Genomic DNA, 21,730 nt, shown 5'->3' with positions numbered 1-21,730 from the left:
ATTCGCATGACTTGGATCATCAGATGTTTACAGATTTATATTACTTCCCACTGTTCAGACACGTCGTTTTTTTCTGCACCGTGGATGTAAATACCTATATATTATAACTTATCACAAGAGATTTTCTTACTATATTGAACGATTGGCACATTCCGATTTAATTTAGTTCGAAGTATAAATGGTCATAAACAACGCAATGAGAAGTTCAGTATAATTTTATATGCATTATTATTATTATTTGCTCTGATTGACGTGTTTATTCTTATACATGTGTATATGTTTTAACTTATGAGTAAGTAACAACACACATAGTGTCAAAATAATTTATTCAACCGTTGGTGCACTTTTCATTATACAGATTCAACAAAATTCATTAAGTAAACAATGTGGTTTACAAGGTGGCGTTCGCTGAAATAATGTCATCGTTTCGCCACATTGTTTTTAAACAGGTACGCATTCGTGCAATAATTACATTAGGAATAGCCCATCAAACCGTTATTTAACCGTGATTCATAAAATGGTTAACGAAAATACAAAATGGTGTTTTCTTTCGTTTACTATGACATCTGTGGATTGTACCCGGTTCAGTCCTGTACAATTGAGTGAGCAAAAAATGTTCATATGTATGTCATCGTTTTCGCTTAATTTTGCTCTGGGCACACTACAGTTCCTTGTTTAAACTGCATCAACAGTTGCCGGGTCTCTGGACTGATTTGACTCGACTCCCGTACCCAAGACGCACACGAGTTCATTTCCATGCGCTGCTTTTCTTTATTGACACTTCCTGTTCAAATAATAATAATTAAAACAATATAATAATAATAATAATAATTCTACTAATTATAATTCACCTTTTAGTAATAATAGTCATAATAATAATACAAATAATAATTCTCCTTATAGTCATAATAGTAATAATAATAATGATAATAATAATAATAATAATAATAATAATAATAATAATAATAATAACAATAATTATAATAATAATAATAATAATACTTATATTTATCATTATTACTATTATTATTGTTATAATCATTATTGTACTTCTAAAAATAATTAAAAATAATAATAATGATTAAACTAATAAAAATAAATGTTAATAATATTAATCATAACAAGAGCACCGCATAACCGTTGCCAACGCTCTGCTCCGTGTGCAGTTTTGAATCAAGGAAGCTTGTCAGAATTTTTTTTAGAGGTCCCAGTGACCTTGACCTTTGACCTAGTGACCCAAAAATGGTTGTGGCGTGTAGAACTCGTCAAGTTGCAGCTACAAATGAAGTTTCAATGTTGTAGCTGGAAGCACTTTCATTTTAGAACCAATGTTCAAAAGGTTAACAAAATGTTAAGGTTTTAGCACGACTCGGACGGCGGACGACACGACGAGCTGGCTATGACAATACTTTGGGTTTTTGCCTAAAACAGCCGAACTAATAATAATAACTATAAATAATAATAACTATTCTTATAATAATGAATAAGATAATAATATAATAAAAAATATCAAGGACATAGCATAATAATCATAACTGACAATATCTTAGATAATGCAACACAGACAAACACCATCGAAATAAATTAACGTGATGTTTGTGTATAATGAATATTTAAGCATTAACAACGCTATACCGATTACTCCCTAATGATTCACAAATATATTTAAACGTCTTACATCGTGATATCTAACTGAATGCACAGGGCATGTAATTAGCCATTCTCGTGCACGGGTGTACCTGACAGGATGTACGTCTTTCCCCTTTCTAAAAAGACACCGCACGATGCGGTACTCTCACTTGTGTATACTCTCGCTTTGTTTGCCGCAGATACATCAGATCGGAAATTGAACTGAAACAAATTGACATGCATTTTTTTATGTTTTACCAGTAATTGATTATGATTGCATTTCTAAAAGTTTTTAAAAACTATGCTTTGAACATAAATAAAATCTAATTTTTTTTCTCCGAGACAACGAGTATATGACAAGATTAAGACATGCACACTCGTTTTGCGTAAAATATGTTTGCGTTTGTATTCTGGAATCCAACGGTGACAATGTGGCTTATTAACTTAATAAAGCTCATTGGGTCATTGTCGACCTGAAATGTCTTGAAATCACCGGGGGAGGACTAGAAGCCGATTCATGTCACCTTAGGGTGACTTCAAGCCGATTCTAGTCACCCGGTCGGCTTGAAGTCACCCCAGAGTGACATGAATCGGCTGTAAGTCACCCTAGGGTGACAAGAATTGGCTTCTAGTCACCCCGGACGACTTCAAGCCATTTTATTTCGACGATGACCCAATGCGCTAAGCTCATTTGGTCATTGTCGACCTGACATGGCTTCTTCCTGTATTTGCGCGATGATTATCTGAGATATTAACTATATGATTCTATATTCTCAAATCTTTTCTATAAAGAAGGAATGTAGTTGACAATTGTTAATAGTTTTATTTGATCGTTCGTCAAAAAGTTGTAATTCTGTTACTCTTGTATCTTCAATGCAATTGAGTAATTAAATAGTAATTAAATTGAATGCGTTTTAATTCCCTTTTATTATTGTTTAATTCGAGTTACAATGCTATGACGTTAAATTTTATTTACACTTAAATGTATTATGAATATTGCTGGGCCAAGTGTGAGGTTGAGCGCTCTATAACCAGGTTTAAACCCCCAATGCTTTGCATTGACCGTTCCAAGGCGGTGACCCCAGCTTTATTCATATTTTGTGTTTATGTTGGTTTGTATTGTGCTGTATTGTGCTGTTTTGTACTGTTTGGGCAATCGGTCACTTGCCTTAAATAAAGGACCAACTAATTGTTTTTAATGAAAATTCAATACTGCTCCAGCAGCTGGAGTTTCACTTCTTTATATTGAAGTCACCCGGGGGTGACTAAAAGCCGATTCATGTCACCCTGAGGTGACTTCAAGCCGATTCTAGTCACCCGGTCGGCTTGAAGTCACCCTAGGGTGACAAGAATCGGCCTCAAGTCACCCCCTGGATGACCTGTGGGCCATTTTAGGTTGACAATGACCCAATGAGCATTAATAAACCATAAATGATACATAAACGATACCTTAATATGATAGTGAATTACCTTGTATGTATTAAAATAAGATGGTAGGTTAATCGAATAGAAGAAACCGTCGAAATCGTTGGGAACCGCAGGATTTCGAAGTTTACTTGTCACTTTGGTCTTGATTACTGAAATAAATTATACTTATTAAATTATCCTCTAAATGAATGATCGGTAGAACACTTTTTACAAAATAGTAAATGAACTACTGAACTAAACCAATACATTTAATTTAATATATATACATCAGTGTGACCACATGTTATAGTATGCCAATTTACATAAGATTATCTACACAATAGTATGCCCATCACATGTCAATATATAAGTAAGCAATAATAAGCATACTTACTGAAATCTGATCCACAGCCCAGATCCAAATCGGGCCTTACAGCGCACTTACAACATTCACACAGACCTAAAACACTTACAAACAGAACACTAATCACTAATGATTTCATTTTCGAGAAATAGCTGTCTTACAACGTTTACTCCTTTCGATATGTTGTTTGCAAATGAATGCGTAATACTCCGAGTGAAAATACATCAAACTATTAAAGAAAGACCAGCATTTTACCGGTTGAGTAACCACTCCCAGTTTACACGGATGTAAACACGAATGTAAGCCTGTTGATAATCACGTCTATTTCGATGTCCTGTTGAGATTAATAAGGAGTGGGACTTGCGTGTTATTATTGGGCGTAACGCAATCCAATTAATTGTTGCTCGAAATATTTATCATCTGAATATTTAAGTCACATTCATCACAATATTATTAAAAATGCTTCAGACAAGCATATTTTATTGTTGTATTGTCTGAACACATTTAAAGCATGCCAATTTTCTTTATTGAACAATTATTAAAGGGGCCTTTTCACAGTTTTTTACTGAAATAAATTTGCTAGATTTTACTCTAAGTATGGTGATTTAATTTCAAAATATAATGTTTCTTTAAAATGGCATTTAAATAATGGAATCTCCCATCCATCATTTTACGGAGATGTTTTGAAGCGTGTCCGCAAATTAAAATATGTTAAACCAAATGTTCATATTAAACTTTTCAATTTAATTAACTTGTTTTTATCAAAAGGATACGATGCTTATGTACTTAAAAACACGTGTTTGATGGTTTTCGATTCACTATATCTTTCTTCCCTTAAAATTTGGAATCATTAGTGATATTATAGGCATTTTTCACTGTTGATTAAAATTGTGTCATTGTGTCGTATGAACAAATCTGCATGAATACTACATTATAGGCATTTTTCACTGTTGAATAAAATTGTGTCATTGTGTCGTATGAACAAATCTGCATGTAAACTACATTTGGACTCAAATCGTACATCAAATCATTTCTGTCTTCAGTTGTCAAAACACCTATATACTGTTTGATTCCAATAATGTCGCTTTAATGGAATTACCATTTTTATTCATTTGCTTCTTAATATTAAATCACCTAAACTTGTTTTATTAGTAGCACAGCCCCATTAATATTTTTATTTAGTACTGCCCTTGGAATTTGTTCACGTCATTATGGATTTTTGTGACGTCATACGACCGACTTTCCCAGTTGTAATCTACATGCATAGGTCATTGGGTTTATAACGTTCCATTTTATTTATATTTTCTCTCTGATAGGCGTTTCTTGTTTGATTTAATTATTTTTAATTTGTTTAGCAGTCACATAAACAACCAAGCTATGTAATATGGAATTTTTACACCCATTATTGCTGCTTCTTCCTGTATTTGCGCGATGATTATCTGAGATATTAACTATATGATTCTATATTCTCAAATCTTTTCTATAAAGAAGGATTGTAGTTGACAATTGTTAATAGTTTTATTTGATCGTGCGTCAAAAAGTTGTAATTCTGTTACTCTTGTATCTTCAATGCAATTGAGTAATTAAATAGTAATTAAATTGAATGCGTTTTAATTCCCTTTTATTATTGTTTAATTTGAGTTACAATGCTATAACGTTAAATTTTATTTACACTTAAATGTATTATGAATATTGCTGGGCCAAGTGTGAGGTTGAGCGCTCTATAACCAGGTTTAAACCCCCAATGCTTTGCATTGACCAATCCAAGGCGGTGACCCCAGCTTTATTCATATTTTGTGTTTATGTTGGTTTGTATTGTGCTGTATTGTGCTGTTTTGTACTGTTTGGGCAATCGGTCACTTGCCTTAAATAAAGGACCAACTAATTGTTTTTAATGAAAATTCAATACTGCTCCAGCAGCTGGAGTTTCACTTCTTTATATTGAAGTTTGTCATTAAATGCTTTATATTGATAAATCTAAACATTGGATCTAAAAAAAACTCTAAAATCAAAAAAAGAAAAAAGTAACCCTCAGCAGGGCTCGAACCACTGACCCATGGAGTCCTGGAGTAAAAACGAATTAGACCACTCGGCCATCCTGCAAAGTATGTATAACAGAGGTATTTTATACTTTATATAAGCAATATTCGTAGTTTCACAAAATAAAACGACAACACCAGAACTTTCCAAATTATTCAATCGTTTCGCGTTGCAACGCTTTATAATTTTCAGGTTTTTAAATCGTCAAAAGATGCAAATAATGGCTATATTAGAGCATGGTAAATGTTCAGTATTACTGTTTCCTAACAAATATCATAACTTAAACAAAAATTTGCGAATATGAAACAACATTTTTCCATTTTGTCAATTTACCAAAACGTGAAAAGGCCCCTTTAAAGCTTTACGCTATTTGTTCATCTCAAATTAAAGTCGATGACAACAATAACACAAACTGATTGTTTTTAGTTTCTGTACACAGCTTAACAAATCGATTATATTGTTAGAAGAAGTTGTATGTACCTCTCTGATTTGGTACTGAACAGATATGTATAAATTGACATCGTCATCTATATACCTTTTCATTTTGCTTTAACTACGGAGTTAAATATTAACATATTTGAAATTAAATTTGAATACTCATTCAATTAGAATACTTATCCAAACATGGAATATTCAATGTGCCACTTTTTTTTGCTTAAATAACACCATTACATGAAGGCTTGAATTTTTTCTCATGTACAAATATACAATCAATTCTTTAAACAAAATAAACAACAACAAAAAGATGCATACACGTATATGAATATTAAAAAAAATTAATGTCATACTACTTACTGTATGAAGTTATTCTTTGAAACGTGCTTAAATTATTAAAATATTAACGTGATAAATGGCGTTTTTTTTACAATTCATGTCATTTTATAATCGTTAGGGAAAATAAAAGTCAATTTAAATTTTCAATTAAACTATTTTAATGTCCATGTTTATAAAGTACTACTATAGCCATTGATTAAACCACGAAGATACTCAATTGAACAGTTGTTTGAAAAACGACCTCCTACAATAGAGTTTATAGAATGATTGCCTCATTAGTTTAAAATTAAAATTATATTTGTTCTATTATATTTAGCTTTGCTCACAATCAGGACCATTCTATGTTATTGTAAACAATATGCGCGTTTGATTTTGGAATAAACGTTAAAAAATGCAAACTTGTACAGGAGCTCTCAAATGACCTTTTGATTAGAACACGAACGTGGTATATAGCAAAAGTATATTCATGCACAGTTCTTAGTACATTTTCACATATATTTTCGTACAAATATTTCCAAGAAACTTATCTCAAACTAATTTCACGCGGGCCTGCATGTAAAACCATTCAGATTCGTACGCATTCTTATCAAAGTGAAAATATTTATTTATTATACACATGTAAACAGGTAATTACGTACGTATTAAGGGGCAAGAAAAAGCGACATTTGCGAAAATGCAAATATAAAATAATGACTTATGTAATGTTTCGAAACGAAAAGTATTGGGCTATTATAACACTCTATCATGTGTCTGTTGCTAACAGTGACCTAATAAAGCAGTGACAGTTGATCACGTGACCGTGATATACCGTAAGTACGTATTCCTACGCGTATTAACATGTTCAAGTATTTAAACTATTACAAATTGTGCATGCGAAGTTCCTGAGGAAAGTTCAGTCAAAACACAAATGATAGTAAAAAATAAAAAATAAGTATAAAATTTTAGCAAACATTGCTTCGTCCGACCTGAAGCAAGATAAATGAATACATGGTTGGGGCCGAGATGGAGAAAGTTTATCCGGTTCGGGCCGAAAAAGAAAATAGGGATCGCTAAAGTTTGCCTTGTTTTTTGCTAAGCCTCATCCAATAAACTGTTTCCACCTCGACATCAACCATGTATTCTCTATGGATATATTCGTGCTATAAATATAGACATAACTTATATTAATACATATAAAACTTAATGTTATTCACGAGAAACAGATTACTTATATTTTGAGAAAACCTAAACTTGATATAACGTTCATTTTGGTGTTGCTATAAGACAACCGTCCACAATCCCTGGTCACCATGCTTTAAAGAAACGATTTATGTTTTAAACAAAAACTTGTTTTGTATAAAAGGATACAGTCACAATGTTTTCTTTCTATATCAAACTTTTAAGAAAAAGATATATGATAGTGTTTTTTTTTTCTTCTAAATAATGTAATAATTAATATTATATAATTATTGGGGTCTAAAACAACATAATGCCAACATGATGGTACGAGTTTCCATTTATGTTTAATATAAAACTCGTATGATATTCTCAAGACGTTCATAGTATTTCGCATTTACATCTTTTGGAAAACTTAAGTTGTATACTGTCTCATCAATTAAGTCGATTTTCTTCAAAATTGTAACTAGACATAAAACATAAAACGTTTGAAAAAAAGTATGTCAAATAATCCACCTAACCGGATGGTTCACTAAACCAATGGGCGAACAACACCAAATCTTATATACGCAGAGAAGGAATGACAAACGAATTATTCTCTTGCGGGGAAAGAAATTGACGGACCAGATTTAATTACAAGAAGAGCAAACCATTAACATAAAACTTGCTCGCGAATAACTACCGTGTAAAGTAAGGAAATTAGAAAATAAGGTAATTATATATAATATATAATTTTCTTCTTTATTTAAATAATTAATACTTTTATAGTTAATGCCTATAATTGTCTTGTGTAGAAAAAGACTTCAAATGATGTAAACGATTTGAAAAAAGTACTCTTATATTACTTGTAAGGCATATCGCGCGATGTGCCGAGTTCAGAAAGTTATGTATTTTAAATTGTGATATGTTATAAACGCTCAAATTTTATTGTAAGAAATATAACATAATAATTCCGACACTTGTGACATCATTATCATCAGTTTGCATAACTTATCGGCTGAAACACAACTGTGTTAATGTTAATAATAAAAAAAGAATTCATTCATTTATGAAGCAATAGATTGGTGTTACACCTGTGCTATGAACAGAACATAATTTTATTTCACATAAACTTTACAGTTTCTAGTGTTAAACAAAATAATAATACTAAATACATGAATATAGTAAGTGTACTTTGCAGAAATGTTACAAAATAGTCATAAATGAACTTGAAAGATAATTGAACAAAACTCGTTTATTATCAGATGTTAACAGTGTATCCAGCTAAATATTTACCATTTTAGTACATGAATGTATTTATAATTAATAAAGAAAAACAGTTATTGTAATTTGGAGGAGCACCAAATAATACAATCCATATCCTAACCACGAATTATTTAAGTAGCAACAAGGGACGTTAAGGACCATTTTTTGCCTGAAAAAAAAATTTGATTAGTTTTATTTATTAATTATCGCATTATTCAATAACAAATTGTGAAGAATACGACGTGCGCTTTACGTTGACATAGTTATTGCATCGTACGCCGCATATATGACGTCACATTGAACGTTCTAAACTCGCGCTTTTCTTCGAAAAACGCCGATTTCGAGCATATTTTCATGTTTATCATTATTTTATGACAACAGCACACACGTTTACCAACTTGATTCTTCTAAAAACTGCAATACATTTTCGTGATCTGATCGTCGGTATCGTTTTATGTTTGGTACACGAGTGTGCTGAATGTTAAAAATACATTTACTTACTTCTTAATCGACATTTGATTGAACAGTTTATAATTAATACCTTGAACGTTTGCTTACGTGCATTATCGCGTAAGCAATGGTGTTGCTTTTTTACCCGCATTAATAAAAAAGTGTAGTGTTCATATGATTCACGGGAGACCACTCAATTAACTTATTTTGGCCTATCAAAAGTAATCGTATCAAGCGAGCGGTATGGCAAGCGGTTCGACGCATAATCCCAAGAAACTAGGTTTCTCATGAGAACCTAGGTTCTCAGAATGAGAACCTAGGTTCTCGCTTGAAGATTGCACATGGCTTCAAGAACCCAAATTTTCAAATGAGAACCTAGGTTTTCATGAGAACCTAGGTTCTCATTTCAAAACCTAGGTTCTCATGAGAACATAGTTTCTCAGAATGAGAACCTAGGTTCTAATGAAAAACCTAGTTTCTTGGGATTTTGCGTCGAACTGCTTGCCATATCCGTGGTTTTCATTTCTCATGAGAACCTAGGTTTTCAGAATTACGCGTCTTCAATACTAAATCCGTGATTTTCATTTGGGAACCATAGGTTCTCATGAGAACCTAGGTTCTCATGAGAACCTATGTTTCCAGAACTACGCGTCGGACGGCGTAAACTTGCTCGTTTGGAATACGGGACACATATTATTCAGGGCGCAGGATCAATGGGGTTCACATATGATTACACACGGGCTGGACAGAATGAAAACCCGCCGTTAAGGACTTTATTTTTGCAGATATCTCAAGTTATTGAAATATGTTTGCAATGTCTTTAGTGCATAAGTTGTTCTTGCAGTGTGGGCCGATATCTTACGATTGAATAAGGCATTATTACACATTATAAATATAGATTAAGCTTCTATTTATACCATAATGATTGCTTACTATATCACAGACATACTTGAAAAAGAAAACTGTACCGTACAGTCGTTCGAGGCCCGAACAAGGGAACTGAATATCTGAAACCCATTAAATGCTGTAACACTGAATTATGTAACGATTGATCTGAATTTGTTTCAATTTTTAGTCTCAAAATAATATTTACAATTAAAGATGTATTTCATAAACAGTTTAATATTTTATTAACGTGTTCAGACCAATGTCGACAGATTACTTTCATTCCTCAAGAAGTTTCCTCCAAGTTTCGTTGAATATTACTTAGAATTGTCTGAACATTGTTCAAAAATGTTCTTGGGGAGTAACATTCACTGTTTCACGTCTATTTCTTATCATTCTACACATATGCTCCCAGCGTGTGCCAAGCAATGGGAGACAAATGGAGGTTAATTATGGCTCGCGGTTGGACGCATAATCCCAAGAAACTAGGTTTCTCATGAGAAACTAGGTTTATGAAATCCCAAGAAACCAGGTTTCTCATGAGAACCTAGGTTTTCATGAGAACCTATGTTCTCATGAGAAACTAGGTTTATGAAATCCCCAAAAAACAGGTTTCTCATGAGACCCTAGGTTCTCATGAGAAACTAGGTTTATGAAATCCCAAGAAACCAGGTTTTTCATGAGAACCTAGGTTCTCATGAGAAACTAGGTTTATGAAATCCCAAGAAACCAGGTTCTCATGAGAACCTAGGTTCTGATGAGGACCCAGGTTTTCATGAGAACCTAGGTTCTAATGAGAAACTAGGTTTATGAAATCCCAAGAAACCAGGTTTTTCATGAGAACCTAGGTTCATGAAATCCCAAGATACCAGGTTTCTCATGAGAACCTAGGTTCTCATGAGAACCTAGGTTCTCATTTGAAAACCTTAGTTTACGCTTGAGAACCTAGGTTCTCATGAGGAACTAGGTTTTTCATGAGAACCTAGGTTCTCATAGACACACAGAACTTAGGTTCTCATGAGAAACTAGGTTTTCATGAGAACCTAGGTTCTCATTCTGAGAACTTAAGTTCTCGTTTGATGTCCAAGATTTTCACAAGAACTTAGGTTCTCGAAAGCTTTTCGCGTCGTTCTCTCTGATAACCTAGGTTTTCATGAGAACCCAATATTTCATTTGGGAACCATAGTTCTCATGAGAACCTAGGTTCTCATTCTGAGAACCTAGGTTCTCATGAGAAACCTAGTTTCTTGGGATTATGCGTCGAACCGCTTGCCATAGAACGGGATAAATCTATACGGAAGATGTACATGTAGCGTGTGCTTCGCATTATTTTATTTTTATTGTTAGGATATCAGAATGTGCATACGAACTGAATAGGAGAATACAATCGGTCATTTATGAAACCGTATTTGTTGTTGTATTATATATATTTACGTTAGTAAACTTTAAGAATGTAATAGTTCTGATGCGATTCAAAAGCAAAAATATCAAATGTTATTAACAATGTGTGATTAATTTCGTAAAACATTCGGCAATTTGAGTCACCAATATATTTTTCACATGCATTATATTGTTGATATTATATGAAATGTAATTTGTTAATTTGATTGATCAAAGTGATTTAAATAAATTATCACATTTTGGATCGATTTAATGCTGATTGAATAATAAGCGCGGCAGTCCGCGTCAATGAAATTCTGATTTGTGACGTTGCCGCAAAAAGCAACGTTCAACAACGTCAAAATTAAAAAGCAGTGAGCTTCTTCGTCTCGGGTTGGAGATACGGTCTTTTCAACAAATGCGTGCATTGAGGATATTTTTAAAAGATGACTATCTGCACTTTATGTTGATATTAAGTTGAAAATAATTTGCATAAAGGCAAATTACGGCCCTTAACGTCTCTTGTTAAAACGACATCACATTACTTTCTCGAATGCACTCAGTATGCACATATTCGCGGCGAACTAATAAACAAGATATCTATGTATTCCGTCCCATGCATCGAAACTATTCTCTATGGAGACGACACTCATGACTATTTAACATATACCAAAATAGATGATGCAGTTCATTAATTCATTATCGCTAGTAAGCGATTTGATACGTAATTTTGCTACAGTTTCTTTAAAAACCTCTTCCTACTTTCCCCAAACCTCACCCACTTTAACTCCTACACCTTCCAACTCTCATCTTTTTACCTTTATAAAGAGACACTCTGTCATCGGAGTTGCTCTTTTTGCCGATTGTGTTTCAGGATTTATTATTTTGTAATCCAATTATGTTCGTTCTTAATCATGCATCTGTATATATTTCATGGCGAGGGAGAAGAACCATATAAGACTTTGTCTTTCGTTCTCATCCCATTCAAACATGTTATTATTTAATAGAAATGTTGTATGAAATTATTTGCATAAAAATGCTTGTTTGAAATAAATATGTTTAAACTAACCTCCCTTGTCCTTACGATTTATAATTATACTTAGTGTATAACCAGCCTTTAGTCTATAATCAGTAAAATAAAACAATAATTATAATTTCGTAGGAGCACACACGATACGTTTGAGTAACAATCATATATTAAAGTATCGGCACTGTACCGGATTATACGTATACGTAATTAGAATGCAATATCTATATAAGCATATACAATAAACAAAACATGTTCAAATAAAGCATATCATTAAATGTCATTGTGTATTAAATATGAAGTTAATTTTGTTCAAGCACATGTATAACATATCCCATAACATACTGCATAAATGTATTTAATATACATTACTACATGAATTGGTATAACGATATCGAATCTTGAGTGCTTCTAAAATGAACTTTCCTAACTTTGGAATTTCATTTTTATTTTCTGTAGTTAATAATGTTGTGAGTTTGAACATACTAGGTCTGACTCTATGATAGGTTTTAATGTAGTTTTCTCTAATTTTGGCAATTTTAAAACATTTCAACAAAAAGTTGTATTCATTCTCTATTGTATCGTTGTCACATAATTGGCAAAATCGCACGTTTCGTTCCAATCTATCATATCTTCCAGTCTGTATTCTCAGGTTATGTGCACAGATACGTAATTTGGTAATCGCTGTTCTTAAATTTCTTGAAACAATCATCTCTAAATATGACTCGAACAAAAAGGTTGTTTTTATTGTTTTGTATACAATTAGTACCCTATTATCATTATTATATCGATTCCATTCTTGTACGTATTTGTCGATATTTTTTTGTTTTAACAAAGACAAAAAATTAACTTCATTGATATGTGAATTATTAGACCACACATATTTAAATACATATGTAGCTATTAAGTCCTTCATCTTCCCAAACCAGTTTAATTTATATCATTTACGGCAATCAGACCATCTTCCAATATAGAATATCTACCAAGTTCAACGTAAACGGCTACACTTGAAGTTGATTTTCTGACACCAATAGCAGCTTTGCAGAATTTAATGTGATTTTTTTTCTAAAATCGCTACACTTTGAGAAAAAAAATCATTGTAATATGACAATTGGAAAGATTTCAAAACAATATTCGATGGAAAATGATATGAGACAAAGGTACGTATGTATAATAAATACGTAAATGTATATTCCACACTACTGTAGGAAAACCAGCATACGTTTGACCATCATAGATCCACAATGGTATGTAAATAACTAGCAACAAATGATCTATACACATTCTCTACACTTGTGATATGACCGAAGAAGCAGTACAATATCAAAGTAATATTTCTTCATTTTATTAAACAAAAGGGATAGTAATAATTATTATATGAATACACGTATTATCGAAAGCATCCGGGTACAGTAGATCGATGCCATTCACAATTTGAATATAAACCTGCAGCATCGGAACAGAAAACAATGCTTCAAAATAACAAACTTGACATAAAACATACCGCGCAATTTTGTTTTAACAAAAAAGAAAAAGAATCCGTGGCATCAGAAACGCAAGTGTCTTTATTTGTAATAATCATTCACCGTAACTCTTAAGGGCGCTTACTTTTATCCCATTTTGAAAAGGTCATATGTGTCATTAACTATTATTTCAGGATAACCATCTAATATGTATTGTTTAAAGACATGAATAAAACTTTGCATTTAACTTTCAATTCTCTCATAGCATGTTAAGTATTTGCATCAATATGAATATTTTGTTAAAATACCTAGCTTTTAATCTGATCATTAACTTTCACAAACAATTGCACGTGCAGTTTGATTTTAAACTGTAAGCAATACATTACATACACGTATTATATTTATAAGTAAAGTAATGACATATAAGCAACAACAAAAAGAAAAAAAAGAAAATGATACGAGCAGCATAAATGACTAGTATTTCAAGGAATGAATCACACTAATTAAAAATGAAATAAATATGGAATAATAATTAATATAATAATAAATGTGGTTGACCATCATGCTCAGTTGTGTGTACATAAAAGTATTTCTGAGTTTTGAGTCCGACTAAAGCCTAAGTTTGACGAGGAATATGTGCATATTCGTATTACTTGGAAAATAGCTTGTTGACCGACATTCTTAATACTCAGCTGAGTAGATACCGGTACTCAAATCTTATATTTTGAGTAGAGCAAAAACAAACCCAGAATACTCTTGAAACTGTGTCTGGATGTATGTTTTTATCAACAAAAAACAACATTCGAACAATATGCATTGAGGAAGGGAAGCTTGTGGTTACATCATGCGGCTTATGGATAGATATGGCGCAGATAAGCAACGATTCCGAACTGCGGCTCAAGCAGTTTTAAAACAGCACAGTAGACTGCCAGACAGTCTGCAATATGAGTGTCCTTTTTACAATGTGAGTAAACACACTGTAATGTAACGTACTAACTAAAATAGACATGTGACCGTATGAAACACATGCCACCGCATTCATGATTTATCTTAAAACTCTTTTTACTTCAAAAACAACGTACACAAAGGTATAACATGGCCATAAAATGAGCAATTATTGGCCTTAGTTTCATGCACAACCATGGTAAGACCATGATTGTTAAGTCCATGATTATACATGGCTCTCGGGCACAATGTATATCTCTTTAGTGCCATGGTGAAGACTGGTCTGGCCACGAACAAGAATTATAATGGAATTTTTCCAAGTTAGCTAAACATAGTCTTTTCAAAATACCGATGAACAAAACAACATAAAATTGGAGAACTTGAGTACTTTAGAGACCAAAACATGAATGATTGTGAAGTAGATAATGTTTAAAGATTGGCCGTGTTTTATGGTATCTTCATGTGCATACAATTTCTTTTAATAAAGACCAAATGCTAATCATTTCCATTTATAGTTTAGCTACTGTTTAAATAATATCGCAAACCATGTTTTGACTTAACCTTACCATGCTGTCACATACTGACGAAATAAAATAATCATTGTATACTTGTTATTATTACATGCATATGCACTAAGAGGTAAACAGCAAGCTGCTTCGGAGTGGTAACATATTTCGACATGATTAATATCCTTTGAATTAAGTGTCATACACGTGTTCAACTTTGTTTGATTTTTTGCTTGAGTAACTGAGATTATTTTTAAATACGGGATTGCTGCAAAGTGTATTTTGGTTTCAGTTGCATATCGATGAATAGCAGTGTCGGCTTTGCAAACTTCGTATTTGACTTCAGAATACAGCAAAATATGATTTATTCAAAATTCGTAAACGTATATTGTTTTTAAAATAATTAATATATTCTGGAAGACATTTTCTGTTAAAAGCATATATACTTTAATATTGTATTCGTTCTTGGAACTTTTCATGTATTAGTTGTGGCAACTCATAGTTTGAAACGTTAACCTTTGGGTTATTTTTTTAATTTACATGTATGTAGCATTTGTTCACTAATAGTGTTTTCTACTATATAATGAAAACGACACACCATGGCCTCTAACATAATAAGATTTGTTTGACGATAATTGATTTCTACTGTACTCATAGTAATGTGTTTGGTTAATCGGTTACCTAATTATAGACATGTATTTAAAAAAAACTGATTTCCTCTTTTTAAAATATTAACATTAAAACAGTGTTATTGATGATATTGTTAATAAAAATTATTACAGTGTGAAACGTTTTTTTTTTCGATACACGCCTTCATTGGGATTCAAACACACGTCTAAAAAATAAGCTTCTTAAAGAAAAATGTTCCGACTGGAAAGTCATCGAATCGATAGTGCGCATTTGCCTAGCGGCACTACTGATATCCCCCGCCATCCAAGTATACCAAAAACCTCACATTTTCCTTACGTTACAACTGTTTATGTTAAGTGGTGAAACTTCACGTATGTTGCAATCTATCTAGCTGTAGACGTTCAGTTAAAGTTTAAAAGCTTAAAGATGTTTTCAAGTATAATTATGACAAATAACATTACCAAACTGTTCACTGTAGTTCCCACCGCTAAATATATACACGCTAAATACCGTAAAATTTGCTTTTATTTGCCAATAGTGATATCGGTATGCCCCCAGTACTCTGCAAGTGAAGATCGTAAGATGATTTATTTCTGCCTGATCGGTCTCGTGTGTTTTGGGGTGTGAAGGTCGCCAACATGACAACATTTGAGAGCGACACATGTACTCGCCGATGCGACATTGAAATAGTTTTTTTTTTCGTGTTTTCATGTATGCGGGTTTCAAGGGCGCCAAAACGACAACGCGACAGAACTACAATCAATCAAGACACACATCTTACCTCTCTTTAATGCTTAATGTTATAAATCTTAGCAGACCCTGTGTTGTGACGCATTATTGTCATGTTAAATGCAACAATAATTTCACTATAATTACATTGTACATATATTACCGCATCTAATTATTCATTCTGATTTACGTGTTTATTTTTATACGCGTGTATTATTTTATTACATCCGTGACTTGTACACTTAATGCCCTAAAGGTATATTTAAACTTTCGTGCGCTTTTTCATTACAGCAATTCAACAACATGTATACGGTTCAAAAGGTGACGTTCGCTGAAATCATACTTTTCGCCATTTTGTTTTCATACAGGTAAGCATTCGTGCAAGATTTAAATTATGAATCAACCCATCATTCCGTTATTAAACCTTGATGCATGACATGGTTAACGAGAAGACACAATTTGTGTTTTCTTGCGTTTACTAAGACATGTGCATTGTACAAGGTTCAGCACAGTACAATTAAGTTAGCAAAGCATGTTCATATGTATGTCATCGTTTTCGCCTAATTTTGTTTCGGGCACACTACGGTTCCTTGTTTAAACTGCATCAACAGCTGCTGAGACTCTGGACTGATTTGACTCTTCTCCTCCACCCAAGAAGAACACAAGTTGATTTCCATGCGCTGCTTTTCTCTATTGACACTCCCTGTTCAAATAATAATAATAATAATAATAATAATAATAAAAAAAATAATAATAATAATGATATTACATACACTGACAATAATAATAATTATAATGAGAATAATATTAATTATAATAACAATAATAATAATAATACATAGTAATAATAATAATTACTATTACTATTATTATAATAATAATAGTCGTAGTATAAAATATATTATTGCAATACATACAAAAACAATAACAATGAGCAGAACAATATATTCATAAATGACGATAACAATGCATTAACAGCGCTATACCGATCATTCCCTTCTGGTATACAAATATATTTAAACGTCTCTCATCTTAATATATAACTTGATTAATAGGGCATGTAATTAGCCATTCTCGTGCAACGTCGTACCTGACAGGATGTACGTCTTTCCCTCTTCTAAATGGACGCCGCACGCTGCGGTACTCCCACTTGTGTATACTCTCGCTTTGTTCGCCGATGTAACGTCGCCCAGGTAATTGAACTGCAACAAATAGACATGCCCTTAGAGTTCTGGTTTCAACACTACATAACGTGTTTCGTAGTGTTTAAAATGCGGTTTACCAACGTTCGTGTAGATGCAGAATAATTTAATAAGATGCAAACGCAACAACAAATTCAGCTTGCATCTTGTAAAGTGGCCCAGTTTAAGCTGCGTATCTGCATCTTTCACCCTATTTAAATGTTTAAAAACGCAAAGAAATACAATATCATGCGTATTGAAAACGCAGCCAATTTAACATGTACGCAAAGTCGATACAATAGCTTCAATCGAAAATTCATTGCTCATTTTTGGTATATCCTCTTTGCAATTATTATCGTAATGCGACGTAGTTTTTATTCAGCAAGAGTCTGGATGAAGGAGCAGGAAAACAGTCAAAGTTATTCAAACGCTCTGCGGACTAGATTTCATAATTAATTACAGCATCTGACCAAATTATTTACGACATACATGCGTTTTCAATCTGATTTAATCAGTCGCTCATTGTGCATGTAATTGGTAAAGCGTCTGTACTTTCAGTTTCTATAACGATGCGAAATGAAAATGTCTAAGAGAGGTCGAAAGACGTCCGCGACTGTTGCGCAAAAATATCAATCGATCGCAATTTTTTTGAACCAAGACAGCAACAGACATTAAGTGACAAATCATTCGTGTTATCGATTTTTTAAGTTTAAAGTTTATATTATGGACAGTTATAAGAATAAAAGATGTTATTAAACATCAGTTTATTAAAGTCAATTATAATAGTTTACAGTTTTATTGAATACAAGTGTGCAGCTTCAACAGAAGTAATCTGAATCTGAATGGATACTTTGAAGTGACCAAGATTGGCTTTTATTCAAGGGGAAAGCAGCAATGATTTTAAGGTATGAATTTTTATAACTCATTTCACCCTATTTCAAGACCGAAATCACCCTATTTTCTAAAATCAATGGGTGAAAACTCTATTTCCCAAATAATTATTTGGGGCACTGCCCCGTGTTTTGAATGTTGGTTGTTAGATTACCGAATAATATTCAATTATAATTAACTTAGTCAGGATGTGTACATATAATTTATATTTTACTAGTCAATAATTTTATGATTGTATTTTAACACGGATACAAATGTGCTTTAAAGCTCCATTACCACTCAAAATCAACAAAAAATTCGTACAATATTTCGTAAAATAAAGTTAAACAATTACAAGTCATTGTTCCTTATGACAATTACCGAAATTTGAACGCCATTCAAATTTGGTCTGGTAAAAAAGATGTTTGTAGATACAAAATGCTCCTTGTTATTATTGTTTTGCATATTTAATTCCATGTAATATCCCGCAATGATATCCATTCATACGACACATGAACACTAACATGGTACCATTTAAGTATTCGTGTGTCGTATGAATATATATATTCGCGGGAAATTAAAATGGAATTGTGTCACAAATAAATAAAAAAGAGAATTTTGTATCTACAAAAATCTATTTAATCATACCACATCTAGCGTTGAAATTGTGGCTATTGCCATAAGGAACACTGATTGTTTAGGTGTAAACTGTATTTTACGAAACACTTTACAAAATGTTTGTTGATTTTGTGCGTTATAGAGGCGTTAAACATAAATATTATGTACATTGTCCTAGCCAGACAGATATTATTAGGGTACAATATGTTTGAGTATGAATTATTTCACCCGAAGTTAATGATGTAACTTGTTAATTTAAGATGTATATCATACGAATAGTACATAAGTATATTAAATAAAAAATAAAATTAACTATAAAAACTTAAACATATCTTAGTATGATAATGAATTACCTTGTATATATTTGCATAGCTTGGTTTCTTAATCTTATAGTAGAAACCGTTAAAATCTTCGTGATCCGCCAGATCTCGAAGTTCACTTTTCACTTTGGCCTCGATTACTGAAATAAAGTATACTTTTGAACTTATCCTCTAAATGATTTCTGTATAGTTTAGGAAACGCTTTACAAAGTAGTTTACAGAAATAGAGATAAACAATAACAACACGTACACATGTTTAATATGTAAATGTATAAAAGAACGTCACCAAAATATTATGACCATCACATGTTGATAAAAAATTATGCAATAATAAGCATACTTACTGAAATCTGATCCACAGCCCGGAACCGAATCGGGACTTACAGCGCAACTACAGCACTCACCTATACATAAAACACTTACAAAAAGAACACACAACACTAATGCATTCATGTTCAAGAAATAGCTTTCCTTAAATGTTTACTCCTCTCGATACGTTGTTTGCAAATGAATGCGTTATATTCCAAGAGAAAATACATCAAACTATTGAAGAAAAATTAGCATATTATCAGTTTAGTAACCACTCCCAGTTTACACGGATGTAAACACGGATGTAAGCCTGTTGATAATCACGCCTATTTCGATGTCCTGTTGTGACTAATATAAGTGTGGCTTGCTTGTTATTATTGCCAGGGGCATTACGCAATCCTATTCATTGTTGTTACTTAATATTCTCAAAGACTGTCCAACCATCCCACCCAAGAATCCCCACCCCATTTTTTTATTGTTGAAAGATAATGTACTAAATGACCACACGCCCACACTATGCACCTCTTCCCATCCCCTACTCCCCCTTGTTTGATTGAAGTAATAAGATAGGCTCCTACACCTCTAAAAAGAAAAATAGGTGAGCTGTCTGCACATGCTAGGCGGTGCTCTTGTTAAAATTTGCATTTATGTCCGTAAAAATGCAACTCAATATTTTTATGACATATGCATATGTATGTGTTAAATTTTCCAACTGTTCATCTTGTTCAACAAATATAGCTTTCCTATAATATTATTGTTTTCAAATAGGCATGCAAATTCTAAAATCATGCTTCTTGCATACTTTTGGTTATAAAATATCAGGGTAGTTTTTTTGTTGAAATGGGGATTCAATGCGGTAAAATATGCAAGTGAAGATACTTATGACTATATGCTTAATATACCAACTGTTCATCTTGTTCATCAAATATAGCTTACTTATAAGGTTATTGTTATAAACAGACATACACAATACTAAAAGAAATCGTTTTTGCATACGGTGCGTCAGTACGTATTCCTTCGCGTATTCACATGTTCAAGTATCTAAACGTTTACAAAATATGCATACGAAGTTCCCGAGGAAGGTTCAGTACAAAAAACAATGATAGTAAAAAAGAATAATTGTGTATAAAATTTTAGCAGACATAGGACAATAGAGTAATCAATTTTGCCTATGAATTTATTTATAATAGTTTTTGCTGTGAGTTTAATACGTATGTCATTATTTCAATGTGTAATGTGTGCTAGTTTTGACCAAGCTCTTCCGTGTGGTATCGTTTATATTACTTATCAACCTAGTTTGTTTTCCCAATGAAATTTATCTAAAAACCGGCTTTCCATACTTGTATTTTCGATTCAATTGATTACGCAATGTGTTATGTTTCTCGTGTTTCGTAGTTTCTGTTGCAAAACACACCAGTTATATTAAAGTGATATTATGGGCATCTTACAGTTTATAAGTGTCTATCGCAACCGTTGTTTATTTTTGGTGTTTTCACTTCATATACACTTATATTTGTTAATGCAGCATCAACATACTAAAACAATATCCCGGAAAGGGAAAAATAATGCATTTGAATATCAACCGTACTTTCGTTTGACAACTGATCATGCATGTACGATGTGGACCTAAATTTAGTTTAAGTGCAGATTCGGTCATACGACACAAAGACACACTTTTGTTTAACGGATCATTTCGGCTAAGAGGACTGGGTGAGTCATGTACAATATCGAATATAAAATATATTTTTAATAAATAACTGGTAGCAAGATGAGTTGCAGATAAATAGTTAGTAACCACATTTA

At 32.6% G+C, this 21,730-nt stretch overlaps 2 protein-coding genes across 2 annotated transcripts in view; both read right to left on the bottom strand.

Moving 5' to 3' along the window:
* Window positions 1-311: 311 nt before the first annotated feature.
* Window positions 312-21,730, bottom strand: part of LOC127876982 (uncharacterized) — a 36,458-nt gene continuing 15,039 nt past the window's right edge. The window contains exons 3-5 of the mRNA XM_052422548.1: window positions 3,100-3,206; window positions 1,740-1,851; window positions 312-784 (exon numbers count right to left, since the gene is read on the bottom strand). Coding sequence (XP_052278508.1) covers window positions 642-784; window positions 1,740-1,851; window positions 3,100-3,206 — 362 coding nt within the window. The 3' untranslated portion in view covers window positions 312-641. The remainder of the gene's footprint in view (window positions 785-1,739; window positions 1,852-3,099; window positions 3,207-21,730) is intronic.
* Window positions 16,674-20,169, bottom strand: LOC127877155 (uncharacterized). The gene is made up of 4 exons (XM_052422812.1): window positions 19,963-20,169; window positions 19,652-19,758; window positions 17,720-17,831; window positions 16,674-17,332 (listed from the first exon to the last, which is right to left on the bottom strand). The coding sequence occupies exons 1-4, from the start codon at window positions 20,069-20,071 to the stop codon at window positions 17,190-17,192; spliced, it is 471 nt and encodes a 156-aa protein (XP_052278772.1). The 5' UTR covers window positions 20,072-20,169; the 3' UTR covers window positions 16,674-17,189.

The sequence above is a fragment of the Dreissena polymorpha genome, chromosome 4 (genome assembly GCF_020536995.1).
Source record: "Dreissena polymorpha isolate Duluth1 chromosome 4, UMN_Dpol_1.0, whole genome shotgun sequence".
Lineage (NCBI taxonomy): Eukaryota > Metazoa > Mollusca > Bivalvia > Myida > Dreissenidae > Dreissena > Dreissena polymorpha.
This window is presented reverse-complemented; position numbering and strand designations above follow the sequence as displayed.